This window comes from Mastigoproctus giganteus, chromosome 11 (genome assembly GCF_048544385.1).
Source record: "Mastigoproctus giganteus isolate SK-2022 chromosome 11, ASM4854438v1, whole genome shotgun sequence".
In the NCBI taxonomy this organism is placed as follows: Eukaryota; Metazoa; Arthropoda; class Arachnida; order Uropygi; family Thelyphonidae; genus Mastigoproctus; species Mastigoproctus giganteus.
This window is the reverse complement of record NC_143585.1, coordinates 35230769-35257195: the sequence shown is the minus strand read 5'-3', so window position 1 is coordinate 35257195 and position 26427 is coordinate 35230769. Positions and strand designations below refer to the sequence as shown.

The 26427-nt window shown below is 35.6% G+C and overlaps 1 protein-coding gene across 1 annotated transcript in view; it reads right to left on the bottom strand.

Annotated features, from left to right (window-relative positions):
• The window catches only part of LOC150077896 (ras-related protein Rab-24-like), a 60198-nt gene that overhangs the window by 19166 nt on the left and 14605 nt on the right, over positions 1-26427 (bottom strand). Inside the window, exons 2-5 of the mRNA XM_090384706.1 lie at positions 25169-25341; positions 22108-22176; positions 8547-8693; positions 495-645 (exon numbers count right to left, since the gene is read on the bottom strand). Coding sequence (XP_090240832.1) covers positions 495-645; positions 8547-8693; positions 22108-22176; positions 25169-25282 — 481 coding nt within the window. The 5' untranslated portion in view covers positions 25283-25341. The remainder of the gene's footprint in view (positions 1-494; positions 646-8546; positions 8694-22107; positions 22177-25168; positions 25342-26427) is intronic.

The window sequence follows — 26427 nt, the reverse complement described above, 5'->3', positions numbered from 1 at the left end:
CTTTCTTTTGTCAAAAATTTGATGATCACCAGCCCCATACCCTTCTTCTGTCAAACATTTGATGATTTATTTAAAAAAAAAAAAAAAAAATATATATATATATATATATATATATATATATATATATATTTTAAATAAATTAAGCATATTTATTGTAATGGTAGATAACATAATAAATGCCCCTTGTAAATCAATTTACAAAACATGTTCATTTTATTTTACCTATCCCTGAACTCAGCAAAACTCAGTGTAAAGCATTTTTGTTTTCCAAAGCTCCCACCTATTTCACTTTATCTGTCCCTAAGGTAGAACTGAAAGCCATCCTATGAAAAATTGTATAAAGAACTGAGAGGATATTCATCATAAATTACAGTAAAATTAAGATGCTGGGCATGTAATGAAATTAAGTAAAGAGACAGCCAGTTTACTTACCATCAAATGCATGCAGTTCTCTACCATCTTTAACATTTTATATTATGAAAAAATGTACATACCAACCCCCTCAGCTGTTTTACTGGACGTTTCATAGAGCTGAGAGCCTATTTCTTCTGCATAATCTGTTGTTGTATAATAGTCTATACCACGGGGCTTATAATTATCTCTAATTAAATCATTTTTAGTTCCACACAGATAGATTTTGCAGTTCTATAAGAGAGAAAGAAAAAATAAAAATCATATCCTGAGCACAGCATACAATTTGTGGTAATTCTACTTATAAAATATACACCAAACCCTGTGCCAGCATGATAACAGATGATTCAACAAATATCTGTATTCATTCAAGTGAAACAGAATACAGTTGTGTAGAAGTATCTCCAAAGATATATATATATATATATTTTATGGTATGAAGAAAGTTTGATGATGTTAAGGGCTTTACAGAAGTGGTAGCAGAGATAAGCTGTAGGAAAAAGGTTGTTTTATCAGTTTTTGTTAAACTGATAAATAACCTTTTTGTCAAACACAAAAAAAAAAAAAAAAAAAAAAAAAAAACAATGTGCCATTTTTTTTTTTTTTTGTAGCTGTTGGCACATCGGCTTCTGTGGCCATAATGCACCTCCCACAGTTTTTGCAGTACTTTGATCCAAGCCCGAGGCGGGATTCAAACACGCAACCTTTGGGTTGCTAGACGGGCACTTTACCCACCTGGCTAGCCCGGTCGGCTATGTGCCATCAATATAGACAAATCAGCAATAATTGATGACAAAAGTCCATATCCACCAAGATTGTAAATAGTGTATAAATACTTAGAAAACTTGTACCCACCAATTGGCCAATTACAGTGCATTAACCATGTATATATTTATACTTGTTTTAATTTTAACTTTAATTTTCATTATCTATCACATTATTATCCTTACTCACACAACTGACCTCAAATACACGTACACACTCCCAGACATTCGTTCAGGGTCCTATCTATAGGAATGGAATTTACAACCCCGAACTACTTGAGCCCATTTATTTACCTCTACTTCATTCACCTTTCTGCTTTACTTGTTCTTACTTATGTCCTGTGAGTCATTAGTTTTACGTGCAATAGCACGATACTACCATCTTCCCAATTATTTTTCGCCTTAGCAAAGTTTGGCAGCTTTTCATCGCTACTTTGTAAGCTATTATATCTCTCAACTATCCTGGGCAGTTTGTGCACCATGTATTTAACAGCACTCATCATCACATTTATTGTTTCAATTTATACATCCAGCAAGCTTACAGGCACTAATAACTACCCCCCCCCATTTCTAATGCTAGCGAACCTATACATAAATATACTCGCACGCTGCCATCTTGTTCATTTTCAGTCTTACAAGTTAACGGTAAGTTCCTTTCTTCTTGCCCATTCTTACATTTCGATATCATTACTTTAGTTTTTCAATTCTTTTGCTTGCTTCTGTAAGGTCATCCATGATCTGTATGCCCCACTAATAATAATTATATTTATTGGGGCAACTTATTAGACCTTATTCTAGCCACAAAATTTCCAATTTTGTGTGTAACACGTCTACAGCACACGTGCACCACAGCATACAGAACATGTACACTGCCGAAACAGGAGCAAGTACGTTGCCGTCTTTCTCATAATTTCGGTGAATGACCTCTGACAAAGACACCGAAATTGTGAAAAACACTACAATGTAGTCTTATTTTGGTTACTCTTTCATATCTTATTTTAATTTTTTCCGACTATCTGTCTCTTTTTCATATCTTACTTGGTCACTTCATCCTACCATATATTGCTACATTTCTTATCCATTTCGTCGAAATCACTTCTCATGTATAACATGGATTCAATAGGATTAAACAAAATATCTTCTTTACACTTTCTTCATACCATAAAATATATATACATTATGGCTGTAGGGTACATCTGTTTATGCAGTGTCCCTGATCCATAATTAATATTATCTTCCTTTTTGCTACAATTAAGCTCCACCCCTTATGCTTACTTATTTTCTTAATATTATATACATAAATATATATATAAAAACTTTTTACTTTATATGCCAGAATACCAGTCTATTTGTAAGCCTTCAAAACATGAAAATTCAAGCTAAATCTAATAAATTAAATACAGTACACTCTCGATTTTCCGGGATAGAGGGTAAAAAATTCCCAGATAATCGATTTCCCGGTTAATCCAAAAATACAGCAAGTCCCCGACATACATAAGAGATACTTTCCAGGAATTCTTACGTAACTAGGGAATGACTAATAACATATTGCTACTATATCCCCGATATGCCAAAATTAGAAAAACCATATAATATCCTCAGAAGAATGAAGAAAAATAGTTATATTTTTAATTAGTTCAATTAAAAACTATCTGGGGATGGCGGTGAAGTAGCCAAAGTGGCACATAAGAAAAGAAAACATAAGGAAGAAAAAACGCATTTTGTACTGTAAAAACTGTGTTTCATAGCTTTGGTTGTTATAGTTGACTTCATTGGTACCGATCCTGTCACTGCTTCTCATATTCTGTCTTTCTCCTTTATTATCGTGTTCACCGTTGCCACTGACAAATCTGAATTCCCCGCGATACTTGTTAATGTTTGGCCATTTTCATACATCCTTATTATTTTAATTTTCTGATACAAATCGATTGCTTTCCTTTTCTTCATAGATTTACTAGTAGCACTGTCACTTATTCTCTTAGGCAGCACCATGATAACAGTCAAAATTAAATTTTCTGAAAAGAACTTCGCAGGGTTAAGGCAAAAACTCACTATTATCACCCTACGCGAGTTCACATTTTACTAAAACATTTCTGGAGGTCACTGAACAATAAAAACAAACAATTTGCACTTTCCGGATTATTGGGCTTTTCTGTTACTGCAATTCATTATAAACGGGCAGTAAACTCGATTTTATTGCATTTGAGATAATACCGATAGCTGGAATTCTGTGGGTTTTTAAGTTACAATATTATATTGAAATGTATCCCCCTTTTTGGATTGTAAAATTAAAACAATAAAAAAAAAAATAATAAAAATAAAAAATAAGCAATCAACAAACACGGCACGCACAAATTGCACATGAGATATTGAGTGACAAGCTTAAAAAACAGGAATAAAGAGAAGATTTCAGTGAAGGGGACACACATTTCGCCATAACATAAAAACCCGCAGAATTCCAGCTATTAGTATTATCGCAAATACAATAAGATCGAGTTTACTACCCATTTATACTGAATTGCACTAACAGAAAAGCCCAATAAACCAGAAACTGCAAATTGTCTATTGTTTTATGGAAGTGACCTCCAGAAATGTGCTTTAGTAAAATGTGAGCATGTGAGCTTGTGTGAAGTTATAATACAGTATACTGTTGAAATAATGGCACACCAAATAACAGAACATCCGAGCTAATGGCACACTGAGATTGGATGTTTACATACAGTGCAGATGTCTTGCAGTACTTAAAAAAGAAAACGGCAAGTCACGTGATTACTGTATTTGTCTACGTTTGCCATTTTGAAAGTGAATTCTAAATGTTCTTGTTTACACTCCGGCATGACCATCAGGTCAGTGGAGTTTACAATAAATCATCAATACAAATGTTAATCATAAATCATGGATTATACTGCTGTTTTACATTTATTTTAAATGAAAAACTGCTCACCATGGCTCCTAAAGTTAATAAACCTCATACAGAGAAGAAAAGAACAACATTAAAGCTTAGTGACAAACTCGATATAACCCAAACTATTACATTAGGTTTACCTGGAAAGTTAATTCATTTACCCATATATATGAGGGGGGGGGGGTATCAAAAAGTTTGTACCCTGACCTAGATAAAACATTAGTAGGAGGATGCCATTTTTAATATAAGTTGTCTACATATTTAATAACTAATATGTGAAATTTCATTCCCGTAGGTGATCGCACACCAGAGGTGGAGCCTGGAATCTGAGGAAGGACGCTATGGTTGATAAAGTGGAGTATCGAGCAGTGATCAAGTTCCTGCATTTGCAGGGCAAGAAAGCTCAGGAAATTCACGAAGAAATGAAAGCTGTGTATGGGCAGAATTGTCCATCCTATGACACTGTAAAAAAGTGGAACCGGGAGTTCCAGTGTGGTCGTACAAGTGTCTTTGACAAGCCAAGAGAAGGAAGGCCATCTACATCCACAGACAGTGAGACGGTTGCAAAGGTTGAGCAGCTGGTGCTGTGTGAATTCATTTCATCGCAAATGCAGTTAAGGAAACCTTAGACCATCGTGCGGAAACCTTAGACACATCGCAAATGTGTCTAAGGTTTCCGCACGATGGGTTCCAAGATTGTTGATGCTCTTGCAGAAGCAATGTCGAATGAAATGGTCTCGCCAACTGTTGGATTTGTGTAATGCGGATGGTGAGAACTTTTTTGATCAGTTGGTAACAAATGATGAATGCTGGGTGTACCAGTATGATCCGGAGACTAAAGACATGTCAAAGCAGTGGAAGCACACCTCCCCACCTCCCAAAAAGGCAAAGACCACTCGATCTGCGAAGGTGACGTCCATGTTTTGGGACAGAAAAGGGATTATCCTGACAGATTACCTACCTAACGGTTCCACACTTACCGGAGAATGCCACAGAAATCTTTTGAAAAAGTTACGCGATGCTTTGAAGGTGAAAAGGCATGGAATGTTAACCAAAGGTGTCTGTCTTCTGTCAAACAATGCACTGGCTCACACGGCCATTGTCACCACCAACTTTGTTGCCCAGTGCGGCTTCAAACTACTACAGCACCCACCCTATTCTCCTCACCCAGCACCATCAGACCTCTTGTTTCAAGAAATGAAGAGACCATTGCGTGGACGCAGCTGATTCATCTCGGGAAGTCATCAATGAAGTGGAATTGTGGTTTCAGGCAAAAAGTGTGGACTTTATGATCAAGGCATTAAACAAACGATCCATAGATAGGAGAAATGTGTTACTATATATGGAGAGTACATAGAAAACGATTAAAGTTCTTGTGAAGTTTCACCTTTCTAGGGCTATTATTTCTAGGTAAGAAATTATTTCTACGAACCTTTGATACTCCCTCATATTATGTCTGTAAATTTCATGTTCTCTGGTTGATTTGCCAGTTTTGCTGGAAGAAAAACCCCAGTTTTTGGGGTACAAACCTTGCTATGCATGCATGAGACCAATTAACTCAGCCATGGAGTGAAAAAAAAAAAAAAAAAAGCCCACAAAAGTTCTCTGCATCATAGATGGGATTCAAACCTGGGCCTTTTCCAGCCAGTGCGGGGAGGACGGTGATACCACCGCGGAGATTAAACTTGATATAATAAAGAAAAAAGAATGGGGTGTAAGCAGGAGTGTATTAATGGCAGAATATAACACTGGATTGTCAACATGTTTATACTTTTTATGTGCAGTTAATAAAACTGCATTCTTAATCTCTATTTCTTATTTAGCCTCATTATTTCTGCATTAAATATATTAAAAATAAAACTTTCTAGATAACGGAGAAATCGAAATAATGGCACCTTGAATCCCTGAAGGTGCTGTTATTCTGTAAGCTACTGTAGTGCATTTCCACCTTAACTCTAACCAATTTTCTGTAAAGTTCTTTACAGAAAATTTCACTTTGACCATTATCATGGTGCCAACTAACAGAACAAGTGACAGTGGTACTAGTAAATCTACCGAGAAAAGAAAAGTGATCGATTTGGACTAGAAAATGAAAATAATAAGGATGTACAAAAATGGTCAAACATTAACAAGTGTTGCGTGGAATTTAGATTTGTTAGTGTCAACAGTGAACACAATAACAAAGGACAAGGACAGAATACATGAAGCGATCGCACCAGTGAAGTCAACTATAATAACCAAGGCTACGAAATACAGTACAGTCTGTTTTTACAGTATAATAAAATGCGTCTTTCCTTCCTTTTATGTTTTCTTTTCTTATGTGCCTCTCCGGCTGCCTCACCACTGTCCCCAGATAAAGTTTTTAATTGAACTAATTAAAAATATATAAAAAATATAAAACTAAAAATATATATTTTTTTCAATTAATTGAAAAATATATAACTAATTTTCTTCATTCTTCTGAGGATATTGTGGTTTTTGTAATTTTGGCATATCAGATATAGTAGCAATACTTTATTAGTCATTCCAGAGTTATGTAAAACTTGACTTACGTAAGAAGTCTTGGATGTATCTCTTATGTATGTCAGGGACTTACTATATCCTCTATAAGGCTAATGTGTAGAATTGTCTTTTCTTTATTAAGACCCTAGAAATTCAGGCTGTGATGGGTTAGTTGCAAGGTAATATAACTATTACTTGTGGTAGATATTTATTAATTTATTTATATAAATTAAGTTTTCAATGTCACTTTTTGAATATATGAGAGTAGTCCAAGATTGACTTGAAGTGAAATTTGAACACATTTCACTTCCTCTTTGTGGCAGATGGAGTAAATATTGCTCTTGGTCATTGGCATATAGCTGTGCCTGTGACTGAGAGCACTGTACCGTGAAACTTATATTAAAAGAGAAAGTGAATGATTAGTGCAATAGATCTTCTGAAGGCTCTGAAGAAGATGCTAATCTACCACACGCCCATGTGCATCTAACAGCAGCTGCACATGTGAATCTCTGTTGGATCAAGCATTTGATTTTAAAAAACATGTCTTACAGGTGTGTAATATTAAAAACATGCATACATGTTGGAAGTTTAGAGGCAAATCATTCACTGACATAAATTGTTCAAGAGTGTGGATATGGTAGTTCCTAAGATGTTGACATTTGACCAGAAGGCACAATGTGCTGCTTTTTAAGCCAAACTGTTTGAACTAGATGGGAAATGGATTTTTGTAGCAGATAGTGAACTGACATGAGTACACTACTTCACTACAGAATCAAAGTATAAAATTGCACCACAAAGGATCCCCACTACCCAAAAAATTCCAGACACAGCATTCAAGCTGGTAAGATTGTGATTAAGACTGTTGGGATTCACTAGGGTTGGTCCTTATTTGATTTTCTGTCACCTTGTGCAACATCTAATGCTCAGTATTACAGCAACTTGCTTCTCTGTATGATATCTACAGTAATTTGAAAGAAAAGGGTGGGAAATGTCAAAGAGAATCATTCCGCTGCACAACACACATTCACATATGGCAAAGTTGACAATGACAATAATGGTGACCCTTGATGAAAATCACAAACCACCCACTTTACAGTTGGGATTTGCCTCCTCAGTGGTTATCACTTTTTTTTTTTTGAGAAATGATGAACTTAAGTGCAGTGTCCTGAATTAGTCATACAGTTAGTCTATCTCTTTTTAGGTTGTTAGCATCATTGCCTTACCAAGGCAAGCGCAAAAAAGTGTCATAATAGAGGAATAATTTTAAAAAGAGTAAAATAAAAATTCAATAAAAGTCCAGGTCATTCCCAAGCCACCTTTACGCGCGCGCGCGCACACACACGCGCGCACACACGCGCGCGCGCACACGCGCGCGCGCACACGCGCGCGCACACACACGCGCGCACACACACACGCGCGCACACACACACGCGCGCACACACACACGCGCGCACACACACACACGCGCGCACACACACACGCGCGCACACACACACGCGCGCACACACACACGCGCGCACACACACACGCGCGCACACACACACGCGCGCACACACACACGCGCGCACACACGCGCGCGCACACACGCGCGCGCACACACACGCGCACACACACACGCGCGCACACACACGCGCGCACACACACGCGCGCACACACACACGCGCACACACACACGCGCACACACACACGCGCGCACACACACACACGCGCGCACACACACACACGCGCGCACACACACACGCGCGCACACACACACGCGCGCACACACACACGCGCGCGCGCACACACACACGCGCGCGCACACACACACGCGCGCGCACACACACACGCGCGCGCACACACACACGCGCGCGCACACACACACACACACACACACACACACACACACACACACACACACACACACACACACACACACACACACACACACACACGAAGTACGTACAGTTGTTTATGCTACTTACCTCTTCATACTTTTTCAGCTCATTAACCCAGAATTTTGTTCGTTCATAGCTAGAAGAATCTGTAAGATCAAAACAGATAATAGCTGCTTTGGCACCACGATAATATATTCTACTCATTGCTTCGTACCTTTCACTACCAGCCGTATCCTAAAAATATTTATGACACATCAAATTGCTTTAATAGTTAACAGACTTAAAATTCAAACTTAAATTGAGTGGTATGCTCTAGGTTAGTGCATAATATTAAATTAAAAGCATTTTCATAGATATTTGCAAAAAATAGCATATCACAAAAACAAATTACATAATTTAAAAAAAAAAAAAAAACCCTAATGAAAATTGTATACATATTAAAAGATCCTACTTCATGGAAGCTATATGATGTTGGCAAACAAATAATATGCTATACTTTTATGAGACATGTTAAGACTGCAAGTGTGCCTGACTTGTGCCGTACTATCATACCACCATGAGAATGAATTCAAAGTCACTCACTGGATACAGTCTATTTTAGGAGTATACTGAGTCTTAGAATAGTACAGATTGGTCTAAAAGAGACTACCTGTTGATTTAGTGATTTTCAGCTAAATGAAACTGCTATTATTACAAAACATTTCAGTACTATTTATCCTATTTATTTTTGTTAACATTGTTGTATTGTTATAAAATAATAAATTTAATATCTGCATTTACTTTCTTTTCTTACTTCACAAATTCCTTTACTTCTAAAGTAAATTGTGACATATTTTAAGAGTTGACCTTGAGTTCATTTGCATGGTGGTTGGTTGCAGGTTCGTTTGATTCCTTTCACAGCATTTATTTAAGTAAATTAATTAATAACTTTTATAAAATACAACTAATTACCCCAACTTCAAAATTAATCTTGATTTTATATATATATATATATATATATATATATATATATATATATATTTTTTTTTTTTTTTTTTTGTATTTTTTTTTTATATCTTGGGAAATATTCAAGAATTTAGTTAGTGAACTTCTATCAGCTACATGCATGTATATGGTATCAGAAAAAAATTAAAAAAAATAATAATAAAAATAAATAAATAAAAAATACATAATAAATAATAATTCATAGTTATAAACAATTTAGATCACTAAATTAAAATTACAAAGTAATTGAAACTTGACTCCATGTAAGGTTTGAGTTTAAATTGTGAGATTTACATCATTTGTCTATCTCCTCCAATAATTTGTCCAATCCTTCTTTAAATTTATTAAACTACCCACTTCCACAACACCACATGGAATTTGTTCCAAATAATCACTTACTCTCTGGTTTGAAGTAAATTTTTGCAAATCTGTCCTGCGATTATCCTTTTTCCCTTTATGTGCATCATCTGAGAAGGGACAAGGATGCCATCAGCATTCAGTCCATTTAAAAACTTTAAACACTTCAATCAGGCCTCCTCACAGGTGTTTGGTTTCTAGATGCTGCAATTTGTAGAACAAGTCTTCTTTAGTAAGAGAACCCTTTTGTGCCCCTGACTAATTCTGTTTCTCTTCTTGGCACAATTCCAACAGCCTTATATCTTACCTAAAATGTGACTTCCAGACTTGTATGCAGTACTGGAATCCTCATTTTAGGAATAATGTAGATCTGTCAGATGCAAATAAGAGTAATAAGATTAGTTAGAGCACAAAAGGGATGTCTAAACAAAAATTACTGTGTCTGGAAACTAGGCACTGCAAGGAGACATGACTGAAGTGTAAATGAAGTAGGCGCCACACTAAATCGCTCTGGCAATCATGCTCTAACAATGATTCAAATTCATCTATGGAGTTCATTATCAAATCTTGAAAAAATGTATCTGCTGGGGCTTAAAAATTTCTGTTTATACTTTGCTGTATGTTTACATTTAGTGAAACTAGTGAGAACCTGGTTATCTTGGTTACGTTAACAAAGTTAACAAGAGGTAACCCCATTAGGCTAACCTAGGAAATCCAGGTGTCCACACAAGCTTTGCAAGACAGAAGATACTTCTTTCAAGATTTGATACCAAACCCCAAAGATGAGTTTTGAATGTGATTGATTAATTAATTTTTACTTTTTTATGACACAAAAACATGGGGATAATGCACCATGACAGCACTTTTAAATGTTATCATTGTTAGAGCATTATTGGTGCCTCCGTAGCCAGGTGGGCAGGAGTAGCACACGCTCCTTGATTAGACCAGGGTTCGAGCCCGTGACCACCAAATACGGAGGATGCAGAAGGTGACCACCGCATATCCCCAGCCCAGATAAAGGGCGAGGGTTGGTGCCAGGAAGGGCATCCGGCCGTAAAAATATCATGCCAAAACAATAAAAAAAAAAACGCATTAATTCAAAATTACTTTGTAATTTTGAATTAATGATTTAGAATATCCCACTATGCCTCCCAAATAACAATTACAGTTTGTAAAGAGCAGAAATCAAGGAGGGATCTGATTTAGTAACAATATTTTGGCACTTACATTTATATGGGAAGTGGTAGAGGGGTGGAATATATGTCTACATTTTACCCCTATGGAATTGGATTTGATTACCATGGTAACATTTGTGTTTGTGCAATGTTCAAAGCAATGATTCCTCCATAAAACTTATAGGACCATGAAACTGACCAATCAATCTCCATTTCCTTGACCTCTAACTCACGAGGTTGAGGGAAGCCTGATCTCAAGAACCCCCCCCCCCAAACACATTCCACAGCATGAGATTCAACAAAATCAACCAGACAGGCAGAATCTGTAGGATTATTAAGAATATGGAGTCATTCAATAAGCGTACACTAGCACACGTGTTTGAGTGGACTGTAGTTCAAGCCCACATGACTAGTAAATTCAATTAATGATTGTATTTGATGCTGAAATGATTAACTGTAAACAGATTACAATTAATCTCAGATTATAAACAGAACTTTAAGGATGTGGTTACAAAGGAACTGGATGCAAAAAATAGTTTTGATATCATATATTTGGATTTCAGGAAAGCTTTTGACACTGTTGCGCATGGAAGACTATTGTACAAATTGGAGCAGAATGGTATTAAGGGTAAGTTGCTACAATGGATAAAAGGATGGTTAAGTGGGAGAAGACAGAGGGTGGTAATCAATGGGTGTTGCTCTTCGTGGACTAATGTTATTAGTGGAGTCCCACAGGGTTTGGTGTCAAGTCCACTGTTGTTTTGTATATTTATCAATGATATTGATGAAGGTATATCAGGCTTAGTGTCGAAGTTTGCAGATGATACAAAGGTTGGCAGGGTTGTTAATGACAGTAATGGCAGTGTGCTACTGCAACAGGATCTAGATAATTTGAGCAGATGGGCTAAGAAGTGGCAACTGAAGTTTAACCTTGACAAATGCAAAGTACTGCATATGGGTAGAAGTAACCCCAGAGAAACGTACCAACTGTGTAGTACTACACTTAAAGTGGTAGAAAATGAAAAAGACCTGGGAGTAATTGTGCAGTCAGATATGAAGTTTTCTGAGCAATGCAGACAGGCTGCCAGGGCAGGTCATGGGTTTTGTCAATGATATATAGGAATTTTGCTAGCAGGGAGAAGGAGGTGATTGTCCCTCTGTATAAGGAAATGGTCAGCCACGCCTTGAGTACTGCGTACAGATCCGGAGGCCTCATTTTAGGAAGGATATAGATTTACTTGAGCGTGTACAGAGAAGGGCAACAAGATTGGTGAGGGGAATGAAGGGATCCTCTTACCAAGAGAGGCTTAAGTTCTGCAAATTGCAGTGGCTGGAGACTAGGCACCTGCGCAGTGATCTGATTGAGGTATATAAGGCCTTGAATGGGTTGAGCACGCTGAATTCTGATGGGATCCTTCCACTTGTTCAGATTACGAACCTAAGGGGGCATAAATTCAAATTAAGAAAAGACAGATGTAGAATAGATGTGTGGAAATTTGCCTTTAGCCAGCGGGTGGTTAATTGCTGGAACAAACTTCCATCTGTCGTTGTGGAAGTTGACAGATTAAATAAATTTAAGGAGGAACTGGACAGGCATTTGGAGGGAATGGTGTGATTTTTTTTTTTTTTTTTTGGCTGATGCTGCATAAGCTCATACACTTGATTTCTTGCATCACATGCCACTACTACTACTACATCTGAGAATAATCTGTAATTCTTTATGAAATTAAAGGCAGAAAACACTCCATGCATGCATAAAGTTAAACATTAAATTTTCTATGAACACACAAGGGTCACAGCATAGATTGGCAATATTGTCTTTCATTAAAACTTTTGTGATCTATACTGGACAAAAAACTTTACAACCTCCCTTCATATTTGCAATACCTTTTTGCAGGTGACTAACTATTCAGTCTGAGATTTTACACATTTCACCTAATACTTCTGATTCTTGTGCATTTTGATTTCATTATATATGTTTTTTGATAATTTAATGCTTTGCTTCTGGACTTCAAAAATAGGCAAAATTTTTGTAGTAATTGTATAGCATAATTTTAGCCTGTCCTTTCCAGCAATTTTTTTTAAAAATCTCTGATATATTCTTCTCACCAAGCAGTAAAATATGAATTTTTACATATATTCCTTTCTGCAAGCTGTGGAACTGCTACACTAGACCAAAAACATTAGAGTTCATTTTCCAAATCTTAGCTTTAAGCTGTTAAACTAGTAAGAAATACAAACCATTTAGCATTAGTAGTATGGGGAAGCAAGCTTTAACAGCATCAGTTAAAAACAAAAAAAAAAAAAAAAACCCCTTCCTTCCTCATATCACTTGTCTATCCCTTATAACAATTTGTCTAATTCTTCCTTAAATTTATTCAAACAACTCATTTCCACACCAGATGGCAGTTTGTTGCAAAAATCAACTACACTCTGGCTGAAAGCAAATTACTGCACATCTATCCTGCAATCATCCTTCAACTTAAATTTGTGCCCCTTATGTGTGTTGTCCCAGCGAGAATAACAATGCCATCAACGTTTAGCTTACTCAATGCTATTTTGAGGGGGAGGGGGCTCAAAAAAAGATTTGAATTCACCCAGAAGCAGTTGTGATAGAAGGTTAGAAGGATTGAAACAAATAATGTATTACACTTTTTCAACATAGTCATCAGACAAAATGACACATTTTTGCCATCTTTCAATACAATTCTGCAGGCTAGTTTTGTAGAAATCCTGTCCTCCAACTGTCCTTCAAACCACAACTTGGCAGCAGAAATCATACCATCAACAGCAAGTGTTTTCCATGAAGAAAGGAGCAGGAAAGAAAAGAAAAAGGGTGCAAAGTCAGGGGAATAAGCAAAATTCAGCAATATTTCAAACCAACATTCGTGGGCACACCTCAATGGAGCAAGTGAGGAATGCACAGGAGCATTATTGTGGAGCAGACACATACCCTTTGACAGCTTTTCTTCTCTGTTTTTCTTTATAGCTTTATGAGGAAGTTGGAATAATACTTTGCCATCACAATACAGCCCTTTTGAAGATAATGTGTTATTACTACAACATGCTGATCCCAAAAAACTACATCACCTTGGTTGCACTTTTGCCTTTTTTTTTTTTTTTTTTTTTTTTTTTTGGGATGGGTGAGGGGAGGGGGTGCGGAGTGATGATTCTGCATGCTTCCATTGTTTTGACATTTGTTTAGTCGGGGTCATAGTGATGGATCCAAGTTTCATCCATGGTGACAAGCAATGGAAAAAAACTTGCATTTCTTGGAAAATCAACAACATTTAATTGGCTGTGCCTGTTCCTTCTTCTGGTAAGGGGTCAGTAGTCCAGGAACCATCTAGCAGACACTTTAGTCATATGCAACTGTTGATGGATTATGTTCTACACAGAACGTACACTAATTTGAAGCTCTGCAGCTAGTTCTTTGATGCTAATATTTCACTTCATTCGGTGCTACAAAGAAAAAAATGAATTTTCAGGTCAAAACCAAAATTTGTGTGGTTGCTATAAAGATTTCAAGGTATGTAATAAAAAAAATATATATATATCTTTCTATCAACAACTACCACCTACTTCTGGATGAATACAAAATTTTTTTTTTTTTTTTTTTTTAATCCCCTTGTAATAGCAATTTTTATGAGTATTATATATAAAAGTTTATGCTTTTTAATCCTAAGTGCTGGGGATGGAAATGGAGTGTGGTATAAGGATAATGAAAATATTTTTTTTATAATGGCATACTTGATCCATTAGTGATGAATTCAACATAACAGAATCTCATAAATTTGGCAATTTTGAAGCAATTTTGTCACTGCAGCAATTACAGCAGGTCTCTTACTATGGAATCTTTCCTGAGCATCAAATTCTAAACCTTATTTTAATAATAGAAAAATATAAATAAAAGACATAAGGGTAATTGTATTAAAATAATTTTAATATCAACTGCTTGAAAATGGCTAATTAGAAACTATGAAGTCAGTCAGAAAAAAAATAAATAAAAGCAGCCATTATAATGAGGTGGGCACACCTAAATACTGAGTATTTTTGTTTTCAACAGCATAAAAGCCCAGTAAATGCTGAATTTATCAGTGCATGTGAAATTGTAGATCATAATTGTTAGAGACAATCACCACTAATTTTGACTATGCAATTGTCACTGACTGCCAACCACCCCAAGCCAAACTTTTATTTGGAAAGCAATTTCAACCAAAATTAGACCAAATTCTGTAAATACATCAGTATGTCATTTTTGACGCTCAGTCTTGATAAAACTTAATAACAAAAAATAAACTGTGCATCACATTTCTACAACTGATAGATATGTGCAGGGCCGCCGCAAGTGGGTAGGCGAGGTAAGCATCACTTATGGGCGGCAGTTCAGGAGGGCACCAAAAAAATTTGACATATAAAAGTTGGATCTCTGTTTAATGAACTTCTTTATAGAGAAATTTTCTATTTAGTGATTTTTTTTTTTTTTTTTTTTAAAATTCCCTTTGGTAATTACCTTTAAAATAGTTTCTGTAGAACAAAGAAAATTTCCATATAACTATAACGGATTATGAGTGACCTTACTGGGAACGCATTGTTTGCACCTCTGGCCTTCAGGTAATTGAGCCAATTAGTGCTGCTGCTGCTAAGCATAAATTAAGAGCCGTAGGGATTACCATTCTGCAACTCTTAAAACCTATCCAACTGCCTGTCCCACATACCAAGAAGTCGTGTTGGTCATTAATTGGTTTGAACCAATCAGATGACCAGCGCGACTTCAATTGTTTACTAGTATTCAACACGGCAGGCAAATAATTCATTTGAAATAAATACAGTACAGTCAGTCCCTGTATAACACGTGTTTACACTACATGAATTCGATCATACATGATTTATAAATAGGGGAATGATATCGTATATAACACGAACTGAATTCGCTTATTGAACAATTTGCCTTTGTGTTTACAAGAAATGGCAGTCGAACTTGGAATCACCCCAACTGAACGCAACATGATAGGAATGAAGAGAAAATTCTGAAAATGTATTTGTTCTTTTATATCAGTGAAGGGGAAACACATTTCACCATAATAAGGTAAAAACCCACACAATTCCAGCTATCAGTATTATTGCAAATGCCATTAGATCGAGTTTACTACCAGTTTATAACAGATTCCACTAGCAGAAATGCAACTGGAAATTGTTTTTATTGTTTTATGGTAGTAACCTCCAGAAATGTGCTTTAGTAAAATGTGAGGTGTTAATAGTGTATCTCTGCCTTTACGGTGCTGTTTATTCAGTTGCTACACGCGCGCAGCTTTGTTTATGTGTATCAAGCGTGCCTCCTCATTTTGTAATTTATTCCCTAAATGCTTTATTCCCTAAAAATGAGTAAAATACTTAAAAGGTGTGAAAGGAAGAGTCCTGGTGAAGACACTACAGATTCAGAGAGAAAATGAAAAGCAATATCGATAAACAGAGGCAGACTGGGTCAAAAATTCTCACCCAGAAAAATTTGTAGTTCATACTATGGTTTATAGCCAAAATCACACTGGCCTCCGGCCCACCTGGGGTTTCCCCAGTAAGGCTTATGGCCAGTCCGCCTCTGTCGATAGAGAAAAAATATGAATTTGTGAAACGCTTTGAGTGAAATGAAAGACCATGTGATATTGCACGTGCTACAGGCCTAAATGAGGCAATGCTGAGAATTAGAAAGAATGCAGAGAAAATAAAAACTTTCATAGCAGGAACAACTCAAAGTGTAATTAAAATCCATTAGATCAAGACACAAAGAATTGGAAGAGATGGAATGACTGTCATCTGTTTGGATAGAAAATAAAACAAAAAACAAGTTTGCTTACGATAGAAGCAAAAGCATTAGCAATATTTTATTATGATAATTTATTGTGTTTGGTAATGTTTTGGTTACAAATGTGTGTTCAATCTTGGGTAGTCGGCACCTAACCCTATTTTTCCTATAGGGCCTGTTGTTTATATTGCACAAGGGTTTCTAAGAACACAACTATTGTGCTATACGAGGACTGACTGTACGTGAAATTGCAGACACGTTAATTTGCTTATTATCTGGATCTGTTTCACATTTATATTTCGCAGTTACAAAATCTTTTTCTTCAAGTTTACTGCCCTCAGGCAGGTTCAGGGCTCCTTTGACACCATGCTTCTCTATCTTGTGCTATCCTTTAAATTCTTGCATAATTTCCTCTTACCATCCAATCCATCATTCCAATTCTTCTTTTCCCAACAGTTCTCTTCCCACACATCTACTCCTCTATCACTTTCCTCAACATGCTTTCAAAACATAACATATAAAGTTATTTTGTCTTCTTCTTGGTTCTTTTACTAATGTTCTCTCTTCTAATTTCCTCATAATCTTATTACTCACTCTGTCCACCCATTTCAACCTTTCCCTTCTCCTTCACATCTCGAAAGCTTCTAGCCTCCTCTTTCTCCTCTTTCCCAGTGTCCATGTCTCTGAGCTATATAGTACAACAGTCCATATTAATGTTTCCACCATTTGCTTTAATTCCTTCTTGAAATTTCTTCTCAACAGTTCTTTTCTATTACTAAATGCCTCTTTGCCCATTGCAATTCTTGTTTTCATTTCTTCCATGCTTTTTCTATTTTTTATCATTATGCTTCCCAAGTATCTGTATCTATCCACCTGTTCTAATATTATTCCATATAAAGTTACATTGATTTCTTCTTCCTGGCCACTTTTGAAATTAATATTCCTGTGGTGTTACTGCTGTTAATCTTCATATTGTACTCCTTTATTGTGCTGTTCAAAATGTCCAAGGAGTTTTGTAATTCTTCCTCATTATTAGCAATTAATATGCTAATAATGTCTTTATCTTCTCCCCTCCTACTTTTACACCTCCTTTCTGCTCTTCTTTGAGCTCTTTCTTACAAGGATCACTATATGACTGACCTGATGTTTGCTGATGATAGTGCTATCCTTGCCAGTAACGACGCTGAAGCCACGGACATCCTCTATGACATTGCCCGGCCATACGGTTTGAAGATCAATGCTGGTAGGACAAAGGCCCTGACAACAGATGGGTCGCAAGCCACCATCTATCTCGAAGGCGTCCAGATCGAGCAAGTGCAGGACTTTAAATACCTTGGGTCGCTGGTCCAGGAGAAGAAAGTTGCATCCACCATGGAAATCCACAGCAGAATTGGACAGGCGGCCACTGCGTTCGCCTCGCTCAAATGGTGTCTGTGGAAGAGGACCAACATTTCCACAAAGACTAAAATCCGACTCTTCCGGACTTTGATTCTGCCCATTCTTCTTTACGGATCGGAAACATGGATTTGTCTCAAGTTAGATTTGAACAAACTTGAGGTATTCCAAATGCGATGCCTGCGGCAGATCTTGGGCATCTCTCTTCGCGACCGCATCACTAATGATACCATCCTCGCCAGATGCCAACAGCAACCAACCATTGCCGACCAAATCCAGAAGCGAAGGCTTAGATGGTTTGGCCACGTATGTAGAATGGGCACGAACAGAATACCATCCAGACTCCTTTGGAGACAACGACCCACCCAATGGAGCATCCAACGGACCGCGCCTAGGAAAACATGGGCCAAGCAAGTGGAAAATGACTTGAGGAGCCGACGTCTCGACCTTAACCAGGCCAGGACTGACGCCATTGATCGTAAGGTATGGAAGAACATCACAGAGCAAGTCCGAAACCCTGCGGCACCTACAGCAGCATACTGGTTGCGTGGCCAACCGCCTCCCCCAGCTGCCAGCTAAGGACCAAAGAAGAAGAAGAAGAGCTCTTTCATCAAAGCTTCTGCATATGAATTAAATAGTATGGGGGACATGGAACATTCTTGCCTTACACCCCTACCAATGGGAAATCAGGGAATATTTTAAAGAAAATAGAACAGAGGAACTATCATTGGCATTGATGCTTCATTTTCAGAAGTAAGCACTGTAAGGAAAAGATTGAAAAGACGTCATTTCGATTATGAAAGTAGAGAGGAAGCTATTTGGGATCCGCAACAAAATTTCAAAATTATTTTTTTTTTCCTTTCAAAATGGACACATCAATTTTCTTGTTAACTGAAAGGTTTAGAAATATGAAAGAACATGTAGAAATATTTAAACAATGGTCAGTTGATGATTTATTAAATCATTGAAAAGATTTACATATAAAATTAAGTGTCATTGGTCGGGTCGTAATGAGTGATATTGATGGTGTAGCATTATTTGAGGAATTTAGAGTACAGATGACCCCCCCCCCCCCGCTTAACGCTGATAATTTGTTCTGGAAAAACAGAGTTAAGTGAATCCGCGCTAAGCGAGTACAGCATTCCCATAGGATATTTCCTAATCAATAATAAACAGCAGTGAAAAGATGCACAAATGTCAGTCAAAATATTTAAAATTCAAATATTTGTTCATATAAAATATTCTGCATTACATACGTATATAATTTATGTGGTAATTACTTACGTATCAAAATTAAACTCAAAATTCCAATTAAAATCATGAATTTAATCATGAAAAATGTGTCGATTTTGGGTTAAACTTTGGCCTCTTCCAAATAAACTAAAAGGGGTATTAATTTTAAATCCCCTGCAGTGTCCACCCAACAATAAAGTCAACCGATCCTTTGCCGCTTTGAAACCTGGCATGTTTTTTTCTTCTTTCAATATGAAACTTTTTTTTTAGGCATTCATTTCCACAAAAGTCCTGCTTCATCTATATTAAAAACTTGTTGAGAAGTATAATACATAATATCCCTCTTCAATAATTCTAACAAGTTCTTTTTTGAAAGTTTCAGCTTCTTCTGCACTTGTGGATTCTCCCTGGATTTTAAATCTACTCAACCAGCCCTTACTAGTTTTAAATGGTCCCACATTTTTTTTTTTTAAGGCGAGTTTTCTTCAGATCATCATATTGGCTAATCTCTCTCTCTCTCTCTTTTTTTTTTATAATATTTAACTTAACTGAATTCTGAATTGGATATTATCTTCAATAAAATTAGTTAAAGTCTTTCCATTTCAATCGTAATAGCCAGCTTAGCCCTAGTTGCTTGCAGTGGAACAGCTGTCTTTCCCACTGCTAAAATTAATTCTATATTTTTTTTATAATTGTTCTTACAGTTAAACTTGCCAGTCCTAAATTATGGCACACATCCGCTTGTCTTTGACTGGAATCGATTCGCTTCAAAACATCTAATTTAATTTTTCAAATTCAGTCTTTTTCATACATTTATAGTCTTCGTACTGCGCCCGGACGTCGTTGCTTTTTCATTCTTATCTGCCATTATTAACTCTTTGAAAATGTAACTGCGCTGGTTGCATTAATTACTATACAATGTTCAAGTAAACTATCCGTTACGCACGATGTCCAATACAGTACTGAGTGATGACTAGACTTCGGATAAATACATATAACGCAAATATTACAAGCAATATACTTGATCATTTTTTAAAATGTTGATCTCAGAACTAGGTAACAAGTCACTTCACTGCAATTAAATTAGTTGCGAGAAAATTTCTTAAGTCGGCGTGGGAAACGTTTTAATGCTATTTTGCTAGTCATTTTCAAGCTATCGACTCCATGAAATGAAACGATTTCGTTAAATATGCCAAACATGCAATCTGTAAAAGAGCGTTATAGTCAGATACGGGTTACACTATAAGAACAGTGTTATAGCGAATCAGCGTAAAGCGAACCACGTTATAATGGGGGCCCGCTGTACTTCAAATTTATATTAAAGACAATATTACTCCATTTGAAGGGTTACAATACATTCTTAAAAACGATTTTACAGATACATTTCCAAATGTATTAGTCGCATTAAGAATTTATGCAAATGAGGGGAACAAAGGGTGCCCAAAAAGGCTTAAGTTCTTCAAATTGCAGCCTGGAGACTAGGCTCCTGCTAGGTGAACCTCTTGCTCAGATTACACATTTAAGAGTGCATAAATTCAAATTGAGGAAAGACAGCAAGTGGTGGATTGCTGGAACAGACTTCCATCTGTGGTTGTGGAAGTTAATAGCTTAAATAAATTCAAGGAAAAGTGGACAAACTTTTGGAGCAGATGAAGAGGTGAATGGAAAGTGGGTTTCCCCCCCCCCTTTTTTTTGGCTGATGCTGTAAAAGCTTTCCTTCTTGCATTATATGCCACTACTAATGCTAATGCGCTTCTAAGTTTACCAGTTTGCCATAGGTGAACACAGTTTTTCAAAATTCAAATTAATCAAAAATATTTACAATTGACAATGTCTCAACAACACTAATTTGGCAATAATTTCAATAGAAAATAATCTTTTGGAACAAATAAACATAAATGAAATAATCAATAAATTCGCATCTCTTAAAGCAAGAGAACATAAATTTGCTTAATTTTTTGAACCTAATTTTCCTTTTATTTTATTATTGTGATAGAGTACGATTGTGATTTAGAATTTAAAGTTTATTTCCAGAATTTCAGAATGATTTTGTTATTTTTGTTTGTTGTTTCATTATATAATCTGTGAGATATGTTATAGTTCTTTTCTTTTTTCAATAAATTAATAATTATTTACGCCTAATTTTATTTTTTAATCGAAATATTTTGGGGTGGCAAATTTAATTTCTTTAATTTAGCGGTGGCACAGGGTCACAGCGGCCCTGTGTAATTGGGCTGTTAACCATTTTCTAAATGATAAAAAAAAAAAAAAAAAAAAAAAGGGTTTAACTTTGAGGTATCTTATACATTTGTAAATATGCATGTTTTTAAAAGTAATTTCTCTATTTTATTTTTTCCAATGACTCCATGGTTCATAATTAGCAATTTTTTAATCAGTTGATTTTAATCTAATTGCAAATTTTTCATTCTTCCTTGTTAATTTTATTTGGTTCTTTTTATCTATTTTTATGGTTCAATATCTTTATTTAAGCATTTTATTTATATATTTAAAAATCATCCTTAGCTATACAAGGTAAATATACCACTAAGATTCTTTTTCTATTAGATTCTATATCTCTTCAAGAATTAACAAGCACACATTACTTTCTGATATCAACATAGACTGATAAGAGGGAGAAAATCTGAACATTTAACATGTTATAAGGTTTTACTGTATTAAACACAAAGTTATATATACATACCCAAATACCTAGAGTAATCTGTTTCCCATTAACTTCAATACGTTTTGCTCCAAATGCAGCTCCTATAGTCTGCAGGATATAAATTACATAAATTTAATGAAGAAAGCCTGAGGTCCAGTAAAATACAACAAATGCAAAGGTTTTCAATTTATGACTTAAAACTTAATGCTTTCCAAGGTAAATTTTTTTATTTATTTTTTTTTTTTACAGACTTTTTTCTATTACAAATTGGGGAATCCTCTAATGTAGTGGTTCCCAACCTTCTTTCCCCAGTGAATCCTTTTAAATAAATAATTTTTGTGATATATCCCTTGAGCAATAATAGTTTTCCCAGCAAATCACTTGAATAATAATAGTTTTTGTAGCAATCCACTTCAGCAATAATAATTTTTGTGGCAAACCCCTTAAGAAAGAACAATTTTTGCCCCAAAGCCATATTACTAATTAATAAAGCTAACTTCATGCATGTACCAAATTTATTTAAAATAAACCTTCTGTATTACACAGTGTGTAACACATTTAAATGAAATCTCAAATACTGACAATAATTTGTAGTTGGATACATAGTAAATTATAGTTATTGAAACATAATTTTAATAATAATAAAAAAAGATTAAAATAAAACAATTTACATAAAACTAATGAGACTTCTGAGTTTGCTTTGAAGAACAGAGTGCTTTAAAGACTAATCTCTCTTCTGTTGAGCTTTAAAGCTTCCAGTTATCAGTATTATCGCAAATGCAATAAGATCGAGTTTACTACCCGTTTATAATAGACTGTGCTAACAAAAAAAAACCCCAATAAACCGGAAAGTGCAAATTGTTTTATAGTAGTGACCTCTAGAAATGTGTTTTAGAAAATATCACAAAGCCGTTCAAAATTGATTCTTATAACGGAACTTGTGATAATGATGAAAGTGTAGTGCAATTTCCATTATAAAAATTACCTTTTTGGGGGATAAATAGCTTAGTTGTATAGCAAAAATTTCAACTTCCAAGGTCTTGAAACAAATTAGCAAAAAAAAAAAAAAAAAAGTGTTATTGGGTTCACATTATGATATTTTCACGATACCTCCATTTATTCCTACGGGATGCAAAATATGTTTCAATGATTTTTTTTAAAGTTTGCACCGGCCAGCAAAAACTTGCGTAAAAATCAAATTTCCGTAAGTTGAGTATTATGTAAGCCGGAGAGTGGCTGTATATGGTATTGTTGTCTGATACTTTCCTGTATTTTTTTTTAATAACTACAGTAACTTTGTATTTTACAAAGTTACTGTAGTTATATGACCTGATCAAACAACTGACGTAAAAATATCAAAGCTTTAAACAATGTGTTAAATTTCCTTTTTTAATACAGAAAGTTTTTAATTAAGACAGTGGCATATTGTTGTTTGTTTGTTTGTTGTTTGGTTTTTAGGAGCATTAGCAACTAAGGCCTTGCTCCGGGATATGCGGTGGTCATCCCCTGACCTTTCCGCATCCTCCGTATTTGGTGGTGACGGGCTCGAACACCAGTCTAATCAAGAAGTGTGTGCATACGCACTGCTGCTCCTTCCCACCTGGCTACGGAGGTGCCGACAGTGGCATAACTATCCTTGCTATTTGCATTACATTTTATTATTTATCAGTAACATAGGAAATTCTTATGGAGTCTTATTTCAAAATTTTATTTTTGCATAAAATTTGTACAGTTCATATTTTCTTTTGTAAATTTTTAAGAAATTAGAAAGAATCTAAATTAATGACAGCCTAACAAAAGATTCATAATCCTTTATTGAGCTGTTGAAGAAAACTATTGCACCTCTCTGACTGGCCTGGAAGGAAGTATCTTTTCAACATATTAACCCCAGGGGCTCACATCTGGTGGGTATGGGCTTGGCACACCCAGGGTCCTGAGCTGGATATCATCATTCTTCTCTTTCTTGGTGATTCCTTCTACTCTCTCTCTCTCTCTCTCTCTCTCTCTCTCTCTCTCTCTCTCTCTCTCTCTCTCTCTCTCTCTCTCTCTCTCTCTCTCTCTCTCTCTCTCCAGGGTAACTTGGAAATTTTTTTTGGCTGGTGCAGCATAAGCATCAGGCTTCCTTGCACCATATGGCTAGTAATAATAATAAAGTCCAGGAAAAGGTCACAAATTTCTGAGAAAGTGATTATTGATGTTGGGGAAACCGCTTGTGGCAATCTCTCAAATCTAATTCATTTAAGGGATGTTTTAAACAGACCAGGGCTCCTAAAAACACGAGGAAAGATGCATTCTGCACTTTTGCCTGCACTCTTCCACTAGTGTAATAATAAGAATGTCAGACCATCTAGAGACCTTACTGAGGGGCCCACTTGCATGTGTTGCACACATTTTATACCATATGGAAAGGCCCAGGTTTGAATCCTGTTGAGATGGGAAAGAATTTTATTGGCTTTCACATAATGCGGTTAAGTTACTTTATCTCTAGTGAGGGTGCATGGTTTTCCACCTGAAAAATGTTTTCATCCAGCAAAACAAACAAAATGACCAAAGAATACGCAGGGAAAAAAAATCAATCATTGAAAGGAAGATAGAATACTCAATTGTTTATACCAATGTGAACAGACTTGACAGGTGGGTGTAAAAAAAAAAAAAAAAAAAAAAAAATATATATATATATATATATATATATATATATATATACAGCCTTATGTTCTCACAAAATTTGTACAGTTCATATTTTAAAAAATTGAAAAGAAACTAAAATAATGACAACAACTGTAGAACCAGGAAATGAAAAAGATGCCATTAAAAACTTTGTTGCAAACCCCCAAAAAATTACTTGACAACCAGTTGGGAGATGTTCTATCAAATAAGATCAAAATGACCTCCCAAAAGTCCAATTTAACACAGCACTTCTTCAAATACATGCTGCAAATACATAACTGCAAATACCAGCATGTAAAAAACATGCTGATATTTGTAGTTTCTAAGATTTTATGGATGGAATTAGTTTATTTAATCCAAAGTTTATAATAAACTGGTTCATTTTATCAAGATATAAAACTATTTATGTATATATAATATAACTAAAACTCACATTCTGATATGAAAGATCCCCCTTGAAGCGATCATACACAAAACGCTCAACTAGACTTGTCTTGCCACTATATTCTTTACCAAGTAGTACAATTTTTAAGTCGACTTTACTCATTCTTAACTTTTAGAGATTAACTGATAAGCAAGAAAAAAAAATAGAAAATTCAGCTATATCTGAAAAAGAAAATAAATAAAATAAGGTTAAGCTGAATAACTAGTTAGTTATATCCAGATTTAATTGTACATGTCAAGGAATTTTCTTTATATATATATATATCAAAATCAGTAACAAAATAAATTAGCATTCTCATGAGAATTTTTACAATAATTTAATTATGTTCAAATTTAAATATAGTATAGTCTTATATAATATTCTACAAATGTTTTCTAAAATTTTAAGCATGTGGTGAATGCAATATAATGGTCAGCACACTGTGGTGTAAAATCTAGTGTATACATGGAATACACAATTAGAAAATGGTTGATGAAGAAACTGAAGAAATTAAATTATTTGAAAACAAGAAAATTAGTTACAACAATAAAAAAAAAAAAAACTTGTAAGAAATTGTTCTTATTTAATACTAGAAGATTCATTGCCTTTTAGTACTGGTATTAGCAAAGGCACATGATGCAAGAAAGCAAGCTTATATAGCATCAGCCAAAAAAAAAAACACCTTTCTCATTTCACCCATCCACTCGTTCCAAATGTTTGATTAGTTCTACCTTGAATCTATTTAAGTTATCAACTTCTACAATAGTTAGAAGTTTATTCCAGCAATCACCCACTCGCTGGCTAAAGGCAAACTTCCACACATCTATCCTACAACTGTCTTTCCTCAATTGGTATTTATGCCCTTCCATGTGATTATTCTGAGCAAGAAGAACAATCTCATCAGCACTGAGCATTCTCAAACCATTCAAGTCTTTATACAGCTCAATCAGATCACCTTGCAGGTGCCTGGTCTCCAGACACTGTAATTTGCAAAACTTAAGCCTTTCTTCGTAAGAGCAACCCTCTGTTCCATTCACTAATCTTGTTGCCCTTCTCTGTACTTGTTCCAACAACTCTACATCCTTCTTAAAATGAGGTATACAGTACTCAAGGTGTGGCCTGACCATTGCCTTATACAAGGGGATAATCACCTCTTTATCCCTGCTAGAAAAATTCCTATATATCATTGACAAGACACCATGAGCTACTCTTGCAGACCGACTGCACTGCTCAGAAAACTTCATATCTGCCTGCACAATTACCCCTAG